Source organism: Hemicordylus capensis, chromosome 1 (assembly GCF_027244095.1).
Source record: "Hemicordylus capensis ecotype Gifberg chromosome 1, rHemCap1.1.pri, whole genome shotgun sequence".
NCBI lineage: Eukaryota > Metazoa > Chordata > Lepidosauria > Squamata > Cordylidae > Hemicordylus > Hemicordylus capensis.
Genome location: NC_069657.1, coordinates 457,791,673 through 457,809,638, shown reverse-complemented (window position 1 = coordinate 457,809,638; position 17,966 = coordinate 457,791,673). Strand labels below are relative to the sequence as shown.

The 17,966-nt window shown below is 58.1% G+C and overlaps 1 protein-coding gene across 6 annotated transcripts in view; it reads right to left on the bottom strand.

Annotated features, from left to right (window-relative positions):
* Window positions 1-17,966, bottom strand: part of DTNB (dystrobrevin beta) — a 134,358-nt gene that overhangs the window by 19,446 nt on the left and 96,946 nt on the right. For 4 of the 6 annotated variants that reach the window (XM_053250483.1, XM_053250507.1, XM_053250492.1 and 1 more), the window contains 3 exons: window positions 17,069-17,182; window positions 16,732-16,828; window positions 15,137-15,157 (listed from right to left, as the gene is read on the bottom strand). In XM_053250483.1, coding sequence (XP_053106458.1) covers window positions 15,137-15,157; window positions 16,732-16,828; window positions 17,069-17,182 — 232 coding nt within the window. The remainder of the gene's footprint in view (window positions 1-15,136; window positions 15,158-16,731; window positions 16,829-17,068; window positions 17,183-17,966) is intronic. The other 2 variants (XM_053250498.1, XM_053250515.1) reach the window with 1 other exon arrangement.

The following is a 17,966-nucleotide window of genomic DNA, read 5'->3' as shown; positions in this document are numbered from 1 at the left end:
CATATTATATTTATACCTTTTTTTAAAGACAAGGTATATCAACATGTTAGCTGTTCCATACTTGTATAAATATGTCTCAGCAGCAAGGCTGATTGTTAATTCTCATTTTACAAATTGGTTGCTCTGCATTTATGTTTTCTATTATTACGTGTTTTTACCTTTTTATATACATTGTCCACATTAATATAAAAATACATAAAACTGCTCATATTATAATGCCCTTATACACATCTATGGTGCGGCCACATCTGGAGTGCTGAGTACAGCTTTGGTCACCGTATCTTAAGAAGGACATTGGTGAACTGGAAAAGGTGCAGAAAAGGGCAACTAAGATGATCAGGGGCCTGCAGCACCTTCCTTAGGAGGCCAGGCTGCAGCAACTGGGGCTCTTTACCTTGGAAAAGAGGCGACTAAGGGGAGACAGGATAGAGGTGTATAAAATTATGCATGGAGTGGAGAGGGTGGGCCAAAATAATTTTCTCTCTCACACAACACTAGAGCCAGGGGTCATCCCATGAAACTGAAAGTCGGGAAATTTAGGACTGAGAAGAGGAGGTAATTTTTTACACAGCACATAATTAATCTGTGTAATTCATTGCCATGGGATGTGGTGATGGCCACCAGCTTGGATGGCTTTAAAAGAGGCTTAGACAAATTCATGGATAGAGCTATCAATGGCTACTAGTCTAGTGGCTGTGGGCCACCTCCAGCCTCAGAGGCAAGATGCCTCTCAATACTAATTGCAGGGGAGCAACAGCAGGAGAGAGGGCATGCACATACCTCTTGCCTGTGGGCTCCCCAGAGGCATCTGGGGGCCCCCTGTCTGAAACAGGATGCTGGACTAGATGGGCATCAGGCCTGATCCAGCAGGGCGTATGGGTCAATGGAGAGTGTTTATTAAATGTTTATACTTGTACTATCTTTTCATTCCATGAGGATTTGCATACTTACACCATTTATAAATTTGATAGTTTTTAGTGTTCCATGCATACTTTTAAATTTGGAGAGGAGAGCTGGTCTTGTGGTAACAAGCATGACTTGTCCTCTTAGCTAAGCAGGGTCTGCCCTGGCTGCATATGGATGGGAGACTAGAAGTGTGAGCACTGCAAGATATTCCCCTCAGGGGATGAAGCCGCTCTGGGAAGAGCAAAAGGTTCCAAGTTCCCTCCCTGGCATCATCTCCAAGACAGGGTTGAGAGAAATTCCTGCCTGCAACCTTGGAGAAGCCGCTGTCAGTCTGTGAAGACAATACCGAGCTAGATAGACCAATGGTCTGACTCAGTATATGGCAGCTTCCAATGTTCCTACGTAAGTTTTTAGGTTGTTATATGGAAACTTGTTGTACAGCCACTGATCTGTAAGAATCTTCATAACAATGCAGTGTTTAGTAGAAAATTAATCCACTGATCTATTAATCTTATCTCTTCTTTTGATCAAGTTATCTTAGTGGATCATGGGAATGCTGTGGATTTAATTTATCTTGGTTTCAGCAAAACATTTGACAAAGTTCCGCCTAATATTCTGGTTAGTAAACTGATCAAATATGAGCTAGATGTTAATAGTATGTATTCACAACTAGTTTGAAAACTATACTCAGAGAGCGCTCATCAGTGGCTCCTCATCAGAGGGTCCTGTCCTGAGATCTAGTCTCTTTAACATTTAGATAAATGGGAGATTTGCACAGTCATCAAATCTGCAGATGACAGAAAACTGGGAGAGACAGTAAACCTCTCAGAAGACAGGAATAAAATGCAAACTTTTTTATAAAATAAAAAAACTGGGCTGAAATTTAACAAGATGACATTCTTGTTAATGCAAAATCCTGCACTAAGACAGAAGAAGAAGAAGAAGAAGAGGAGGAGGAGGAGGAAGAGGAAGCAGCAGCAGCAGCAGCTCAGGCATAGGGGCTGCCTTACACTTTTGGTCTATCTAGCTCAAGACTGTCGACACTGACTGGCAGTGGCTCTCCCAGGTCTCAGGCAGGATTCTCTCCCAGTCCTACCTGGAGAATCTGCCAGCAAATGAACCCAGGGCCTTCCGTATGCTAAGCAGATGAGCCACGGCCCCACCCCCAATGGACTATCTTACAGCAGACAATGCACGCAAGTAATCACCCATCCAAATACAAACCAAGGGAAAGCCAGCTTAGCAAAGGGAACAAGTCATGCTTGCTACTGCAAGACTGGCTCTCCTCGCAGAGGAACCACCACCGATCCCAAGATGAACACAAGCCAGCTATGTGATGCCACTACAAAAGGGGGGAAAAAGAAAAAAGCCAAAGCGAAGGTAGGCTCCTTTAACAGAACCCCAGTAATAGTTCCATTTTATTCTGCATCTGGAGGACCTAACCCATTCTGGGTGCCACTAGCCACGTGCAGCCTGGAGAAGAGAAGACTGAGAGGGGATGTGAGAGCCCTCTCCCAATCCCTGTGGGGCTGCCCCACAGAAGACTCTCTCCCCTGCTGTTGCTCTCTAGACAGCTCCAGATCTCAAGGGCTTAAAGTGACCAGAGGGGTGATCTGGATGGAACTTGAAGAGAAACGCCTTTGCGGCAAGAGTGCCAATTCCTCAGGGCTGGCTGGGTGTGTCTCTCCCTCACTGGGGGTCGCCCCGCAGAGGCCTGGCCTGCCATACGGGTTCTGCAGGAGGGATTGCCCCCTTGTCTTTAGAGTCGCAGTCTACAAGCAGCCAAGGGCACCATTTTTAACCAGGAACAATCTGGGAGGGATGATCCTGTTGCAGGATGGTGAAGAAATGGAAATTCTGCTCACAGCTGCCTGGAGGGGGCAGGCAGGCAGGCAGCCCTGAAGACCACCAGAGGCTGCGACTGGGGCTTTAGCTTAGTCAGTGGCACAGCCTGCGTTTTGCGGGCACAAAGCCTCACAGGCTCCCCTTAAGAAGGAAAGGAGCTCAGGGCGCAGGGCCAGAAGGACCAATGACCGGGCTGGGCAGACTGGATGCACGCTCAGCCAGAGGCTGGTTCACATGCAGCCTGATACTTCCCATGCTGCCTCCTGCACACAGGAGGGCAGCATGAAAGCAAAGCAAGCCTTGCAAACAAGCAAGCCTGCGTGTAGACACACATGCATGGGAAGAGTCCCAAACTGCATGGGGTTTGGCGCTCTGCGCTCTCTGGACGCTGCCAACTCCTTGGAGTGGACACGGGCCACTTGGCCTCTCCCTGGACAGGCCCCCCCAGTCAAGCACTGCCAGGGCAAAAGCAGAGCCCCCTTCTCCTCTCAGCAGTGCGATCAAATTCAGCATACATGTGGGGAGAGAATCACCAAGGAAGTCTAACACAGACACTTTGAATTTCAGAAGAGGCAACTTCTGCAAAGTGAGGAGTATGGTGAAAAGAAAGCTGAAAGGGAAAAATCAGGAGAGTTACTTCGCTCCAGAGTTCATGGAGTTTACTCAAAGCCACAATACTAGAAGCCCAGTTAGATTGCATACCCAAAAGGAGGAAAGGTACCACTAAGTCCAGGAAGATGCCAGCATCACTAACAGGTAATGTCAAGGAAGCCATAAAGGAGAAGACTTCCTTCTGAAATTGGAAGGCCTGTCCAAACGAAGAGAACAGAAAGGAACACAAACTCTGGCAAAAGAAATGCAAGGTGGCAAAAAGAGAGTTTGAGGAACATTTAGCCAAAAGTATCAAGGGGAATACCAAAAACTTCCTTAAATACATCAGATGCAGAAAACCTGCCAGGGAGGCGGTTGGACCATTGGATAATGAGGAAGTGAAAGGGATTATTAAGGAGAATATGGAAGTTGTAGAGAAGCTTAATGAGTTCTTTGCATCTGTCTTCACGGCAGAGGATACGGAGAATATACCTGTTGCTGAAACAAGTTTTTCAGGGATGGAAGCTAAAGAACTGAGTCAGATAGAATGAAAGCATCCTCAAGGATAAAATTGTAAAGCATATAGAAGAACAGGCCCTGCTGGGAGGGAAGCAGCATTGCTTCTGCAAAGGCAAATCTTGCCTCACCAACCTTTTGGAGTTCTTTGAGTGTCAACAAGTGTGTGAACATAAGAACAGACCTGCTGGATCAGGCCCAAGACCCATCTAGTCCAGCATCCTGTTTTGCACAGTGGCCCACCAGGTGACGCTGGAAGCCACAGGCAGGAGTTGAGGGCGTGCCCTCTCTCCTGCCATTGCTCCCCTGCAACTGGTACTAGAGTGGATAAGGGTGATCCAGTTGACATAGTATACCTGGACTTCCAAAAAGCTTTCAACAAACTTCCTCATCAAAGACTCCTGAGGAAACTTAGCTGTCATGGGATAAAGGGACAAGTACATGTGTGGATTGCTAACTGGTTGAAAGACAGGAAACAGAGGGTAGGTATAAACGGATAGTTTTCGCACTGGAGGGAAGTAAAAAGTGGGGTCCCCAGGGATCTGTACTGGGACTGGTGCTTTTTAATTTATTCATAATTGATCTAGGAGTAGGGGTAAGTAGCGATGTGGTCAAATTTGCAGATGATACCAAACTCTTTCGGGTAGTGAAATCCAAAAGAGATTGTGAGGAGCTCCAAAAGGAGCTCTGCAAATTAGGGTAGTGGGTGACAAAGTGGCAAATCCGGTTCAGTGCTGGCAAGTGTAAAGTGATGTACATTGGGACAAAGAACCCCAACTTCAAGTATGTGCTGATGGGATCTGAGCTGTCGGCGACTGACCAGGAGAGGGATCTTGGGTTCGTGGTGGACAGCTTGTTGAAAGTGTCGACTCAATGTGCGGCAGCTGTGAAAAAGGCCAATTCCATGCTAGGGATCATTAGGCAGGGGATTGAAAATAAAATGGCTCATATTATAATGCCCTTATACAAAACTATAGTGCGGCCACACCTGGAGTACTGTGTACAGTTCTGGTCACCACATCTAAAAAAGGTCATTGTTGAACTGGAAAAGGTGCAGAAGAGGGCAACCAAGATGATCGGGGCCTAGAGCACCTTCCTTAGGAGGCTAGGCTACAACACCTGGGGCTTTTTAGTTTAGAGAAAGGACTGCAGGGAGACATGATAGAGGTCTCTAAAATCATGCATGGTGTGGAGAAAGTGGAGGGAGAGAAATTCTTCTCCCTCTCACATAACATTAGAACCAGGGGTCACTCCATGAAATTGATTGCCGGGAAATCTAGGACCAGCAAATGGAGGTACTTTTCCACACAATGCATAATCCACTTGTGGAATCCTCTGCCACAAGATGTGGTGACAGCCAACAACCTGGATGGCTTTAAGAGGGGCTTGGATAACTTCATGGAGGAGAGGTCTATCAACGGCTACTAGTCGGAGGGCTACAGGCTACCTCCAGCCTCCAAGGCAGGATGCCTCTGAGTACCAGTTGCAGGGGAGTCACAGCAGGAGAGAGGGCAAGCCCTGAACTCCTGCCTGTAGGCTTCCCAGCAGCATCTGGTGGGCCACTGTGTGAAACGGGATGCTGGACTAGAGGGGCTTCCTTGGGCCTGATCCAACAAGGCTGTTCTCATGTTCAGTGCTGCAGTCTTCCCGTGTGTGTGTGTGTATCTCTTGCATGTGCTGCCCGTGAGAAGAATGTGCTGTCTGGGGCTGGATGCTGGTGACTAACACTGTAATTACCCCATTAAACATTTACAGGCCCTGCACATCCTCCCTGATTCAGCCTGCGCCTGATCTCCTCTAAAACGGAGCTGAGAAGGAGCCCCCTCCGTGCACCTTTGAATTGCATCAGCTGCTATGGAAACCAGGCCGTCAGGGACGGAGTGGAAGGCAGGCGCTGCCTGAGAGGGAGGCGGCTTCTGCAGAGCAGCACTTGGGGGATGCCAGGGCCCGCCCCAAACCAGGGGGGCTGGAGGAGCTGCTCTGGGGGCCGGCCTCTCTTGCACCGCTTGGGGAGCCCCCACGAGGAGGAGGAGGAGGAGGAGCCCGGCCCCCAGGCCTGCCCTGGCCTAAAAGCCCCCTTTCCTCTGAAGGGAGTCGGCAGCTGGGCCCAGCTCCATTGTGGCCAAGGGGTGCCAGGCAGCAGCGGCCATCTAGGCAGGTTTGCAGCACCGAGCCCCTTGGCCAAGTCAGAAGTCAACGGCCACCAGCCTAGAGTGGCTGGGATTTTCCATTTGGGTCTCCTTCAGCCGATCGTGCCAGGCTGCTGTGGATGGCTTCGCGGCCTGCACTGGCGGTGGCCTCCCGGCAGGCAGCCAGGGGCTTCGTCTCCACCCCGCACCCACCGTGTCTGAAAGTGTGGGCCACCTGGCAGGAGTCCATGTTGAGACTCCACCTCTCGCTCCTGCAAATGCTTTTGAGTGGGTGGGTGATGCTGGCAGGGACCCACCTCCAGCAAGACTACGAAAAGGCCCGCAGAGGCTGAAGCAGCAGCACCTGGGCCTAACAAGCCGGGGAGGGGACTCCTCTCTCTTCCCACCCAAGAGCCGCGCTGCCTGAAGGCTGGCCATTCATCAGGTCCAGCTGAACAAATGGCCAGCCTGCAGCCGCTCTGGCTCTGCTTACCGCTGGGGTGGGGGGCAGGGAGAGGAGGCCCCCGAGCTGCCTCTTTGCCCCCCGCCCGGCTCATGAGGACCAGCCGCCACAGGGCTGCAGGATACCCCAGAAGCTGTAAGCCAGCCCGTCCTGCGACTGCCTGGCTCTGCAGGGCACAGAGAGGGACCACCCCACACTCTGGCCCTCCCATGGCGCCCAGCTCAGAATGGCCTCGGGCAGGTGGAGGGTGCCCACGAGGGCAGAGTGCTCCGGGGATGCCGACACGGGGCCACCCGAGAGCGAGCGAGCTGCAGAACAGCCTCTGGCCTGCCTCCCTGCCGGACAACGGGGAGCTGGGATGGGGGCCACCAGACTCCTCCTTGCCCATTTTCAGGCCAGGCCACCGGGGCCTCTCTCCGGCTGCATCCCACCACCCAAGCCATGCACAGGGCCCAACCCAGACGCAAAACACTCAAAGCACAGCACACACACCGCCAACAGACGGCCAGAGAGGATTTCACTGGGCGGCAGAGAAAGGGAAGGATCCTGACAACCCCAGAGCACGATTCAGACATCACCCAGCCACCGCAATGTCTCCACGTATTGCCCTGGAGGCTGCTACTGCTGCCACTGCCCTGCCTCCCCAACCCGACCCCCTCACACCCCGATTTTGGAGTGCCGGGAAGAGAAAACATGTGCATGCCTCAAGAACTTGATCTCCCTCCCTAAAGGTGGTGGCGGTGGCAGCTCTCCTTGCCAGTGAGGCTGTGGGCAGCTCTGCAAGCGAAATGCTACCCGCAGCCACGATGCCGGCAGGTTCCAGCCCCCACTGGGGCACAGGTGGAGCAGAACAGCAGCAAGGACCCTCCCTGGCAGCTGCATCTCCAAGAGAGGGCTGGGAGAGACTCCTGCCTGCAACCTTGGAGAAGCCGCTGCCAGTCTGGGTAGACAAAACTGAGCTAGAGGGACCCAGGGGCTGACCCGGTAGAAGGCAGCTTCCTGTGTTCCGATGACTGTGACCCTCTGGGGGCTTCCCTGGAGGCAAGACACAGGGAAAGCACAGAGACGCCGGCGCTCCCTGGGCCAGCCACCCTGGCCCTTTCTGACCAGCCACTGCTGGCTTAGGTCGCCGTCCACTGAATAAATAAAATAAAATAAGCTGAGTTCCGTTTCTGCTTACAGGTGACCTTTGCTTACACACAGCCCTGGTAGAAGAGCACGATTCACTCTCCACGTGCGGGCATCTTCAGGTGTGGCTGGGCCCAACGAGCCGGAGGTGTGTGTGTGTGCCCAAGGAGGCACAACTGCCTCTGCTTCCTGGCAGCAGCTTGGGTAGCTCCTCTCCACCCCGCCCCCAGCCATGCTGCCTGCAGGCTAGCTGTTCATCAGGTAGAGCTGTGCGGGGTGGCTCCACCTGATGGATGGCCAGAGGAGAAGAGCTACCCAAACTCCCTCCTTTGGCACCCCCCTGGCCCATTAGGATGGGGAGCTTCAGGGGAGAAGCAGGTGGAGAACAGACCAGAGCGCCCTGGGCGTGCTGGTGGGGTTAGCGGCCGGCCTCAGCCAGTCTCCAGTCAAAGACCCACGGATGAAAGGCAACCCAGCCAAGAGCAGGTCTCCCGGCCGAAGGCAGGGGAAAGCAAGCAAGGCCACAGGCAGGAACCGGGCAGACCTGCAGGCGGGCTGGAGACCCGGAGGGAGCAATGCCGCCCGGAGCCCGAACCAACACAGCCGGCCCTGCTCAACCGACCCAGCAGTCAACCAGAACCAACCGCTGGCAGGGGAGACGTGGCCAGGAAGGGCCAGTGGTGCCAGGCTGGAGCCGTGTGTCATGTGCGCCGAAGGGTCTCGGGGGGGGGGAGATGAGCGAGACGCAGCATGTGTGCCCGTCTGCCGCGTGGTGCCACACCCTGCCTTGGCCTCCCCGGGACTCTTCCCTCAAGACTCCCTGCCTCCTGCCCCTCTAGCCTCCATGGGGATGCTAAGCTGCACAACCACAGGGTCTGGAAAGGGAAGGGAAGAGCTTCGAGGAAGTGGGGATGAAATTAAGTCCCCCCCCCCCGCATTTCTCCACCACAAATCAGCCACTCTTGGTGACTGACACGGCCAGCCTGAGAGCTCAGAATCGAGCCGGGCTGCCGGTCAGAGTCCAGCTACTACCAGGCTCATCAACCTACCAACTGCTCATCCAAACAGCAGCCAGAGCCAGGGGGCATTTCCGACATTTGGAGTCTGCGCATCCAGGTGGCCCCATCTTGAGTTTCTGGGACAGATCCGGCTAGCCTGAGAATCCCCAGGCCACAAAAGGTGACAGGCAAGTGTTATACGGCAAACGCAAGGTAGCTTGTTCCATATTAGCCTAGGGAACTCATTGTCACTGGATGCTGCAATGGCCACTGGCATACAAAAAGGCATTTTCAAGGCTTAGGTGGAAGAATACATGGAGGAGAGGCACTCCGCTGATGTCCACATGCCCCAACAGCCAGAAATGCCACTTCCATTTGCGTGAGGGAGGGGAGGGGGGAGGCAGAGCGGAAGGATTTTCTGGACAAGCAGCAGAGAAAGGATCCTGCCCTTATGTGGTGCCTGGGGACTGGGGCATCTTGCAGGGCAGTGCCAGAGGAGCCTTGGTGCTTGCCCCCCTGAGGGCATTGCCAGAGATCTTCCATGAACCAAAGTCTCTTGACAGAGCCAAGATGCAGACAGCTGCAGCTTGGAAGTCAAGGAGAAGACAGAAAGAGGGTCGCTCACGAAAAACGGCAGCAGAACCTGAGCGAAATGTGACTTCATGGCTTCCTGGTGTGCAGGTATGGAAAATCCCGGGTTCGGCAGCAGTTCCGAGTGGGGTGGAGGGGCGGCCCTCGGGCTGCTGGCAGGAGAGGCGAAAGACAGACGCACAGCTAAGCCGGAGATCTGGGCCAAGGCAGTTGGGTGGGTTTTCCTGAAGAGGAAGGTCTCTGTTTCGCAGGCACAGCTCGACCGCGGAAGGGTCCTGCAGAGTCCGTGCCAAGGCATGACTTCAGCTCCTGACGGCTGGCCAAAGAAACGGGATTCCTCTGCCATCAGATGAACGGGGGGTGGGTGGGTGGGAGCCATGAGGCACTTCTTAGAACGCCAGAGGAGAAGCTGGAGAGGGCCTGCTTCCCTCCCGGTCTGCCTCGCGTGCGGACACAGGGCTGGCCCAGACCTTTTGGTTCCAGGAAGGAGGGTCCGGCGTGGCCTCCGCTTCATTCATGGTCACGATCCAGGCATGTGTCCTCCTCACTGAGATTAATGGGGGCTGCAAGGGAGGGAGCCAAGGGCACGGAGGGGACAGCAAGCAGAATGGCAGGATGGGGTGCCTCCTCCACTGCTGGGCAGGGGGACCCTCCACGAGCACCCGGCTCAGGCAGGCGGCAAGCCATTTCCAGAGACCCCCAGAGCCGCCTTGCCCATGGGGGATTGGTGCCGGCAGCTGCACAGCTCTGGCAGGGCCTCTCCCACTTGGCCAGGGCAAAGAGCCGGGGCCCGCTGGACAGCAACTCCCCACCCCAGTCCAAGGAGCAAGGCCTCAGAAGCCCACCAGGGGAGCCTCCAGCTGCTGCCCCCCACGACCTTTGGCGCCCCAGCCGGGGAGGTCCACAGAGCAACCAGATGAAGAGACAAACGCACCATTCGTGGGCACTGAAGCCCCCTGGGAGAGCCATTTCAAACCGGGGGAAAGCAGGGAAGCAGCTTTGGAAGGAACACGATGATGGACTAGGAGAGAAAAAGGAAGAGCCTCTTCTGGACAGAAAGACTGTGTGGAAGTGCAGAAGCCTAGAGCGGGAGCAGGCCTTGGAGACGGCCGAGCACGTCCCTGGCAGACGCCTGTCCATCCTCGGTCTGAAGGCCTTCAGCCAGGGAGAGAGCAACCCCCACCAGGCCACGGGCTCTTCTCACCTGCCAATGACACCTGAGCCTCTCCCCGTAGACCACCGGCTCGGCGGATCCGAGAACTGCAGGCGGCCTCGCTGGCCTTTGGGTCCCGCCGCTGCTCAGTGCAGGGATTGAGCCCCATCCTCTGGGGCCATAGAGGCCACGTCTTTGCCCTCTCCGATGCAACAGCCCCTTAGGGGTGTGCAGAGTGCGCCCCTCCCTCCCTCCCCTCAGCCATCTCTTCTCCCATGCTGAGCAGGCCCCCCAGCTCCTTCAGCCTCTCCTCCTCCGGCCTGTGTCCCAGGCCCCTGGGCATCTCCGTGGCTCTCCTCTGAACGCCTCCCCATTTCACCGGCACCCTTCTGAAAGTGCCACGCCCAGGCCTGAGCACGGAAGGAGCAGCAATGGACACGGAGTGCAGCAGGGACAAGGCTGGGGAGACCCTCCTGGGCTCCAAGCTCCTGACCCAAGGCAAGCAGCCGGTTTCCACAACATTACCGATCTGGAAATGTGTCCCTAGGCTGCTGCCTTCTCCCAAGGGAAAAAGGGGCCCCAACCTTGGCTGGTCTCAGAGGCAAGAGAGATGCCTGGCAGGTGGGGAGAGGCTTGCAGGGAGAGAGCAGCCGGTGCGGGAAGGGTTCAGCCGCCTGCGACCAGCCAGCACTTCTCCCCTGCAACCCGCCCCCTTGGCCCTAGCCACAGGCAGGTGCAAGGAAGCGCGCCTCCTCTGCCAGCTCCACTCCGAAGCGGGCGCCTGGTGCCCAGCCGGGCGGCCCCCTTTGTGCCCTCTGCGGGTCCCCAGGCCCAGCCCGCCCGGCCCGCCCCTCCTGCCGGGGCTTCCGTGCAAAGGAGCCACCTGGGGCCAGCCCCTGAAGGGGATCCTGACCACCCCGAGGGCAGGAGGAAGCCCACCCTCCATGCAAGGGTGGAGACTGGCTGCAGCCCCCCTCCGGGCCCGGCTCTCCCTCCCAAGAGGCCCTCGCGCTTCCTGTCCGCCTCTTCAGGCACTGCAGTAAAGCCTCCCAGAACAATCCCCAGAAAGGGGCCCATAAAACGCCGACTTCTTCTTCTTCGGCAGCCGAATCACCTTTTCTGAAGCGCTAATGCCCCCCCCCCCCGCCACCAATGTGCGCAGGCTAAAAGCGAAAGCAGGGCTGTTCTCATGGCAACCGCATGAAAGCGGCACCTTCCTCTCTCCATCCACCGCTGCCTCCTGAGCGTGTGGACGACGGCCAGGTAGCAGATGGCCACTCTGGACAATTCCCTGCTTGCTGCTGCTGCTGCTGCTGCTGCTGCAGGTCTAAACAAAACCCAGGCCCTCTTCCTCTGGGCTGCTGGCTCTGGAACGGCTGCGCAGAGACGCAGCAGGGAAAGGTGCTTTGTGCAGCCAGGAGAGGGGGCGGCGGCAGGCGCTGCTGGCGCCCTGACAGCCATGTACAGTAGAGGGAGAGGGACGTGCACGGTCCATTCCGCGTGTTCTATTTTGGGCCTCTGCTGGCACCGGCCTCTCCCAAAAAAGCACAGCTGTCTAATCAAAGGCTGCAGGAGGGAGGAGAGCAGGCAGAACGGCGCACCGGGGGCGGGGGGGGGGGCGTTGAGCAGGCGGGAGACTGACCAGGATGATGGCGGGCAGCGGGCAGGGCCTGGCCTGGCCCAATTCCACGATGTGCAGCAAAACACACACGTGCCGGCGGGGCGTGTGTGTGTGTGTGTGCGCGTGTGTGGCCTCATTGCAGCTGTGGCGTCTGAGGGGAGCCCATCCGGGGGGGGGGGCTGTCGCTGCAGCCTCCCCCCCCCCCCGCCAGCAGTACAGCAAGGGAACGAGAAAGAGCTAAGATGGCGCGGCAAGGGCTGAGCAGTGGGGCTTGCACGCACATGCCGGAGAGAATCCCAGGGTAAATCCAAAACAGCTAATTGGGCTTTTTTTAAATAAAAGAAACGAGTCTACTGCCCCCCCCCCAGGCTGCACGCAAGGCTCCAGGCCCCAGCTCACGAGGGAGGGAGGCAGGTGCTTCTCCGCCCTGGCCAGCCCCTCCCTTGGAGAGCCGGAGGAGGAGTGGGACTCCCCCAGGGCGGCTGAGCTCACACCAACCCTGCCTAATCATTAACTTCGGGGAAGCAGGAACTGCTGATGGGACAGGAGTGTGTGTGTGTGTGGAGAGGTGGGGTCCTCAGGGCAAAGGGCCTTTCCCGTGGCCAGCTCTGCAGAACCTCAGGAGCACCAGCTCACCCAAAAGGGCACCTGGCCCAGCCCAGGTGCGGGGGGGGGGGGGAGGCGGGTCTAGGCACACTCGGCCCCTGAGCCACCAGCACCGGCAAGGAGCACATCCAGACAGAAGAAGGGCTCTGGCCAAAGACAGCCAGCCGCTTCCGGGCGACTCACCCCAGTGGGCCCAGCCACCAAGGCTCTGCTCGGCCCTCCCCGCCCCCAGCCGCTAGCCAAACTCGCCAGGTGAAAAAGGGCCCCCCTCCCACCCACAGAGGTGCTCCCCGGGCAAAAAGGCCTCTCTTGCCTTTGGCCGGGGAAGAGCGGCTGCCCCTCTTCGGCCCAGCATCCCCCCCAGGGCTGTCGGGGCCCTCCCTTGCATCCCGGTCTGGGCCGTGAGCTCCTCTCCGGGAGGGAAAAAGACCTCCTCCTCCCTCCTGCTATGTAAATCGCTCCGAGAATGGGTGGTCTGCAAGGCGGCATGGCCAATCTTCTCAATAACTCCTCCCCATGTGGTATCCGTGGAAGACAGTCCCTGAGCCCCAGGCACCCCACAGAGCACCCTCTCCATGCAAGCAAGCACCCTGTCCCCGGGCGGAGCCATCCCCCCCCCCCGCCCCGGGATGCTCCAGAGGAAAAAGAGGAGAGGAGATCCCTGGGAGGAAACCCTTTCCTGAAGCCCAGAGAGCAGGGAGGCCGCCTTCGGCCCAGTTCCCAGGGCTTCTTCACTCCTTGTGGGCGCTGCTGGGCCAGACTCTCCCAAGGCCCTTCTCCTTCCGCTTCCCGGATGGGGCCAACGAGGATCCCTTTCCGCCTGCGCGCGCTCTCCCCCCCCCCCCGCCCAGCTTCTCCAGCAGCAGCACCACTGCCTGCCTGAGGCTGCCCAGTAAGCAGAAGTCACAGCCGGCCCTTCCTTTCTCTCTTGCCCTTCTTCCGGAGAAGCATGCCTTGGGGGAGGGACCCTTCTTCACGGGCCAGAGCCAGCCGGGGAGGGAGCCTCGCAGCAGACCCGAGTCTGAAGGTGGGCTGAACGCCTCTCGCGGCCGTCCCAACTCTGCAGGCCTGCCTTGCTGTGAGCTGCTCCGAGCTCCTTGCCCAGGACGTGGCAAACCACAATCTGAAGCCGAGGCACTGGCTGCTTCAACACTGTGGCCCTTTGGAAAAGCAGCCGGCGCAGGGCCAGCCACTAGACCCACCGGCAGGCCCTTGGGGGACCTTCTCCCCACCCACCCCCCAGCCCTGGCTTGGGGCTTAGCTGGACCACTGGCCTCTTGCTGGATCCAGAAGCCGCTGCTTTGAGTCTGCCGATGGGTGGGAGGCAGGCATTCAAAGGAGGCGGCAGCAGCCCATTGGAAGGGGGCCGTTCTCGCCTCCAGGACTGGGAGTGGAGCACGGCACTGGCATCGCACTTCTCCTGTGCCCTCAAATGCGGTTTTGAAATGACAGCTCCCCTCCTGCTCTGGGGCTGCCGCCAAGCTGTCTGAGCACTGGAGGCCAATTGCACTCCAGGCAACTCTGCTCATATGTGCGTGTGTGTGTGTGGACATCCCTGCAGGTGAGCAGAGCCCCGCCCGGCCCTTTGGCCCAAAGAGATGCTGCCCGCCATGCTGGTTGCTTGCTTAGGAAAGAGAAAGGGCTCCCCCTGGAGGGGATTCGGCGCTAAGGCAGGAGGGCTGGAAGGAAGCAGCCCCCCCCAGCAGCCCCCCCGACACCAACAGGAGGGCCTTCTGAGCCCTGGGCGCCCGCCCCCCCCGGCTACCATGCAGGGGTGCATGCATGGCCCACAGGCAAACAGGGATTCCCCAGAGAGGAAAGGAGACCCCCCTCCCAAAGGCCTCCAAGCAGAGAAAGCTGTCCGAACAATGCAAGGGGGGGCGGGGGCGAGGGAAGGTCTGCACTGCCAGCCCTGGTGGTGGGTCATGCCAAGTTGCACAAAACCAGAAAGACTTGCTCAGCAGTCAGACATCCAGGGAAGCCACCTTCAGGCAGGTCCACGTGTTCCGTTGGATACCAGGTGACAGGAAAATCTGAGGTCCCCGAGCGGCCGGCACTCTCGTGGCCTGTGTGGTGTGGACCTGGAAGTCTTTTTGCTGATCCCAGATCAGTGCCCCAACCAACCAACCAACCAACCAACCAACCAACCAACCAACCAACCAACCAACCAACCAGCATTTAAGAGGGATCCTTAATCTTAGATCTGGACTTGGCTGGTTGGTCCTGGTTGAATGTTGTGTGTGGATCTGGGATCGGTCCGAGTCCACACAACACGTGTTCAGGTGCACGTGCAGCTGGGGGATCTCAGACTCTCTGGCAACCTAGCACTGAAGTGATCCTGTGGGCCAGCCTTCCATTTGAGACAGGGAGCGAGCATGGCCAGGTGGGGGGCACAGGCAGCTTCCTTCCCAGTGCTGAAGACATCCAGAAGGACCCCACAGAGGTGACTCTGGACCAACCAAGGCGAAAACAAGGACTGCTGCTGGGCTCATTGGCACTCTTAGGATGGGGGGGGAAATGCATCTACACATCCAGGCACTTCATGCAGAGTCAAAGCAAAAGAGAGTGTGGTGGGGGGGATCCACTTACTGCCTGCTTTTGCTCCTCTTCCTATAATTGTTGGCAACGGAAACGTGTGTGAGAGAAAGAGAGAGGGAGAGGAGAGTTAATCGTTGCATCAAAAGGAGACACAGACACACACAAACCCCCAAGGGAAACACCACAGTTTGCTGACGCAGAAGGACACAAAGGAACCGGATTGCAAGGATGCAAAAGGAAAAGAGGAAGGGCAAGTCAGATTGTGGGTTTCCTAGCCCAGGGGCCTCTCTGCTCAGACCGGCTCCAGCTCCCCTCCACGGCATCTTGCAGCCAGAGGGCGCTCGCTGGGTCCTGGCACCAGAGATCCTTTAACCAGGGATGCTGCCGGCTGATTCCAGGGGACTAGATGGCGGGTGGGGGGACGGCCTGTGTTGGCTCAACTAGACCAGCAGCCCCGGCTCTGCTGAGGGAGTCTGCTAAAGACCGGAACCGACCTTCCACTGAAGGGATGGGCAGATGTGGGACACGCCAGGCCTGTCCGTGACATGCCCGGTGAGGCACCTGCAGCCTCGCCCTGCTAGGGTTATGGCGAACATCAAGGTGGGCAGGGGAAGGGGCCTGGGGCCCCAGCTGGAGCCCCGGAGAGAGAGGGGGCTTCCCACACCCCACCTCTGGGGCTGGGAGAGGAAGGGAATGGAGCGCGGGGGGGGGGGGGGAATGGGGGGGCGGCTCAGGAAGCTCCTGCAGGCAAAGCTCCTCCGAGGCCAAGGAGGGTGTGAGGGAGAGCAGTGGGGGGGGGGCTCACTGGGCCCACGCCAAGGTGAGCCTCCTGCTTCTGCTGCTGCTGCTGCTGCTGCTGCTGCAGGCCCCCACCAAAGGCAAGCCCCGGAACATCCGTCCCAGCCCCCTTGCGTCGAAGCACCACAGCCACTAGCTAGCGACAAAGATTTATAGGACCAATATTCATAGACCCACTTTTCCACAAGAGCTCCCAAAGCGGGATAGACAGGCAGGCAGGCAGGCTCCTGTTCCAAGGGGCTCACTATCTAAAATAAGAACCACAAGGCAGACACCAGCAACAGCCACTGGAGGGATGCAGTGCTGGCAGCCCCCTCCCGCCACCTGGCAGGGGGAACACCCCGCTGGGTTCTCCCCGCGCCTGGGATGGCCGCCTGGCTCAGGTGTGCTCCACCAGCTTCTCTGCTTGGGGGCAGAGGTGGGGTGGAGGGCTTGGGTGACCCCCGGGAGAGGCCAGCTCCCTCTGGCAAGAGCATGGGGCTTCCCGGGGGCCCCAGCTATCTAGGGAGGAAGCCAAACTGGGGGCTGCTTGTGGCCCGCGCAAAGGAACGGGCTGGGCAGGAGCAGGGAAGGGGTGCCAGCCTGCCCTCATGATTCCCCTGAAGCCCCAGGGAGGCAGAGGCAGGGGCTTGGCACGCCTGGCCCCGGCGGTGGTGGAGAGAGGCCCGTCCTCGCCTGGGCAGCTCCAGGCAGGCAGGGCCCCAGGAGGCAGGTGCTGCGGAGGCCTCCTTTCTACCGGAGCCCCGAAGAGCCGGTGTCAGTCAGTCAGAGCAGACAGTGCTGGGCTGGAGGGGCTGCCTGGACAGGCCAACTTCTCCGGCTCGCATGAAGGGGTCAGGGGGCCCTACCTTGAGCAGTTTCATGAGCCCTTCCAGTTGCACCATCAGCTCCCTCCGGCTTTCCTGCAGGGCAGACATCCGCTGCTCCAGCTCGTCCTTCCTTTGCCTGTCCAGATCCAAGAGGGAGGAATGAGCCCCTTGCTTCCGGGGAATGCAGTCCCAGCAGTGCTGCAGAAAGGCCAGGTGGCCGGACCCCCCACCCCACCCCGGCCAGCTCCATGGGCAGAAGGGCCCACCTTCGAGGGGCTCCGCCAGCTCTGGGCCTGAGGGAGAGGGAGGCTGGCAGAACGAGACCCAGGCGTGCATCCCCCCGCCCCCCCCGCAGCAGACTCTCTCCGCCCCTCACCGCAGGAGCTTGAGTTCCGCCAGCAGCGTCGGGTTCTGCTGGGCTTTCTCCGGCGTCGGCTGGGAGGCCTGTTCGTGCTCCAGCCGGAGGCGCTGGATTTCTTGCAGGATCTCTCTGTGCAAACCAAGACAGAACGATCACGGCTCTTCCTTCCCGACACCTCTGGGCCTCTTGGCCAAATTGTATCTGCCGTTGGCTTCAAGCCACTGCACAGCACAGCATAAGAATAGGCCCAGGAATGCCCATCTAGTCCAGCCTCCTGTCTCACAGAGTGGCCCACCAGATGCCTCTGAGAAGCCCACTGGCAGGAGCTGAAAGGGGCAGGCCCCCCTCCCTCCTGCTGCTGCTGCTCCCCCGCGCCTGGTACTGAGAGGCTTCTTGCCTCTGCGGCTGGAGGGGGCCTAGGGGCACTAAACTAGAGGCCTCAAGGGCAGCAGTTCCCAACAAGGCCTGTGTCCTGCAGAGCATAAGCTAGTTCTCCTGTGGCGAGGGGCAGGACCCGATTCAGCAGAGGCTGAGGTCCTGGACTTGTCTGACGGAGCATGGGGGTGGTCTGTGCTCCATTACAGCCGGAGAGGCAGCCAGGAGAGCCAGGTCCATGCTGGGCAGGCCGTAGCAGGAAGTGCCCGGAATCCCGAGAGACCCGAGTGGACACCTCCACAACAGGGGAGTCAATGGACTCTGGCTTCCTCCCCAGATGGGGCTGGAATCTGCTAAGGCCACAGGGTTCCACAAAAGTATCTGCCCCCACTGACAGACGCTGGGGGCACGGCCCCACAGGCCGTGCAGAATGGCTGTTCTTGCAGCACCAAGGGACCATGACAATGCTCTCCGGGGACCAAGAGCAGCTATTATTTCTGTGAGCTGTCCTGAGTGGTACTGGCGGGGCGAGCGATGA